Source organism: Triticum urartu, chromosome 7A (assembly GCF_056163025.1).
Source record: "Triticum urartu cultivar PI428250 chromosome 7A, HENAU_Tu73, whole genome shotgun sequence".
Classification (NCBI taxonomy): Eukaryota; Viridiplantae; Streptophyta; class Magnoliopsida; order Poales; family Poaceae; genus Triticum; species Triticum urartu.
This window is the reverse complement of record NC_141879.1, coordinates 751569133-751571632: the sequence shown is the minus strand read 5'-3', so window position 1 is coordinate 751571632 and position 2500 is coordinate 751569133. Positions and strand designations below refer to the sequence as shown.

At 46.3% G+C, this 2500-nt stretch overlaps 1 protein-coding gene across 1 annotated transcript in view; it reads right to left on the bottom strand.

Annotated features, from left to right (window-relative positions):
- LOC147962815 (uncharacterized) overlaps positions 1-1557 on the bottom strand; it is a 1978-nt gene extending 421 nt beyond the window's left edge. Inside the window, exons 1-4 of the mRNA XM_087534317.1 lie at positions 1531-1557; positions 659-772; positions 280-568; positions 1-204 (exon numbers count right to left, since the gene is read on the bottom strand). The exon at positions 1-204 is cut by the window's left edge and continues 20 nt beyond it. Coding sequence (XP_087390443.1) covers positions 1-204; positions 280-568; positions 659-772; positions 1531-1557 — 634 coding nt within the window. The remainder of the gene's footprint in view (positions 205-279; positions 569-658; positions 773-1530) is intronic.
- Between the last annotated feature and the right edge of the window lie 943 nt (positions 1558-2500).

Sequence of the window (2500 nt, the reverse complement as noted above, 5' to 3'; positions counted from 1 at the left end):
GACCGTAGTTCATTACGAACACTATTGGGCGCACATTTTCAGTACTAACATTTCTAAGTGCAGGAAGAAAATTTGTCTTGACAGTATCAAGTTCCTCAAGCCATGAAACATAATGACTGAGCTCCTCGCAGTTGAGTTCAGCCCCAGGACAGTATACGGTCCTGTCTACCAAGCGCTGGACATGTTTGCTTGCACCAAAATAAGCTGACAATACAAATTAGTTGTCAACTATTTTTGAATAAACAATATCAAAGACATAAATATGGTTGGGAAACTTACATAATGGTATAACTGGAGGCGTCTGCACATCGACCCAGATGTCGGTATTACCTTCAATATCATCTTCCGGACGAATATCAAAGGTGATAACCATATCAGGCTCAAATGCATAAGTCTTGCATAGTGCTCGCCACGTTTTGCATCCAAAATAGGTGTAGTCGTCTGAATTGTATAACTTTGCATGGAAAATATAACCATGCTCGGTCTTCAAGTAAACTTTCTTTTCCTCCATACTATGACTGAAACCTATCTTATCCAATACAAAAACTCTTGCATGGCAGGGGATACGCTAGTAGAATAGTAAAAAAAATATAAGTTGAAGCAAATGAAGCAGATGTCATGCTTAATTACGAAAAAAAGACTTGTCGTTGTGACTTACTGTATCCACTTCGAAGTTCTCGTCCAGCTTGATGCTGAAGCGCCTATCATCATCTAGGAAGATTCCGTCGCACAGGCCGTGCTCGTCTTTGCAGTATTTGCAAATACCGAAATCCTTTTCGTCGTCAGACATTTCCTATGTTCATAGTTAAAACATTAATTGAAAATTGATCGAAGACAACTACCAAGATACTCAACACACAAATCCAAGGCACTCGATATTACCTACATATTCTGGCACAAGTCATGCCAAAATTCACGGAAAAATCTGGCATGACCTTTGCTAAAATAGGACATATCGAGCGCCTGAAATTTGCCGGAACGGAAATGAATCAACACTCCGGCAAAACATAGGCCACTCGAAGGTGTAACCTGCAAACATGACCGGCCACTTGGATATTGAGCAACACTAGATATACATTTCAAAATATCTTATAGGACTCAAATTAGCATGCATTCAATAAGCAAAAGTAAATCATCTCATGCGTCAGTACATCGTCGAATATTATCACTAATACATCACGAATAGTGTCATACATATAACATCACTAATACAACTAAAACTCTAGCACACGGCGGGTATCGGCGCGGGCGGTGGACACCCACAGAGAAGGCACCATCACGGGATCATAGCTCCAGTGAGATTCCCGGAGAACCTGCCAGGTATTGGAGAACGGCCTGTGCTCCAACGCAAACAAGTAGAGACGGACGTGCGCGTCCTCCTCACTGACACGGTGACGCACCATCTCCGCGGAGTCCTCGAGCCTCTGGATCGTCACTGGCCCACGCGACCGCCACCAAAGAAGGTTCGGGTCAACGACAGGCTGGCTCCTCACCAACCTGCGCCCCCCGGTAGGTAGCGCCTGCCAGTACCACCCCGGCGGAGCCCAGCCCCGACATGGCCGATCTGGTCAAGCAGGTGTCGTCCTCCGCCGACTCGACGACGAGGATGCGGGATAGGCATCGTCCACGTCGAGGCAGGAAAAATTGCTTTAACTAAAAAATAGAAACAAGTTCTTACTAACTAGTTCTATTAATTCAACTAGCTCTTACTAAAAATAAACTTACTATAAATAAAAATATTCTAGTACCTAATTAGTACCTAGTTCTTACTAACTAATTAGTACCTAGGAACTACTGCCCTAATTACCATCTAAGTAATTAACTAACTAGCACTAAAAATAGCCTAGGGTTCATACTAACTAGCACTAAATAGCTAGGGTTCATACTAAGCAGAGAAGAGGGATCGGAAGGGGAGAGAGGGATCAGAAGGGGAGAGTGCTTACAGAGGGTGGGGAGAGAGATGGGGTCGGGGGAGATGGCGGCACCGAGGCGCGGCGAGGCGGGATCGGGGGAGACAGCGGCGAGGCGGGGTCGGGGGAGACGGCGGCGAGGCGGGGTCGGGGGAGACGGCGGCGAGGCGGGGTCGGGAATTGGGGGGAAGCAGACGAGAGGGAATTAGGCCGCGCGGGGGGGTTAGGTGAAAATAGCTTTAACTGTAGCGTGGGGAGGAAAAACGCGCTGCTGCTAAAATCTGTAGTAGTAGCGCTGTTCGTAGAAGGGCGCTACTACTAGACCTAGCACGTCGGGAACGGTGTGGCAATTATAGTAGTAGCGCTTTCTGTTCCTGCCGCGCTACTGCTAAGCGGCTAACAGTAGCGCGGTTCTGCCAAACGCTAAGTAGCGGTAGCGCCTCATTTTAACAAGCGCTACTGGTAACATTCTGTGTATAAGGTTTTCCCTAGTAGTGTTAGTTTGGATGATGGAATATTCGCTGTTCTGATTGTTGAGATACTGCAAATCCACTTATCCAACAATTTCAGTCCATTTTCCTACTTTTTCT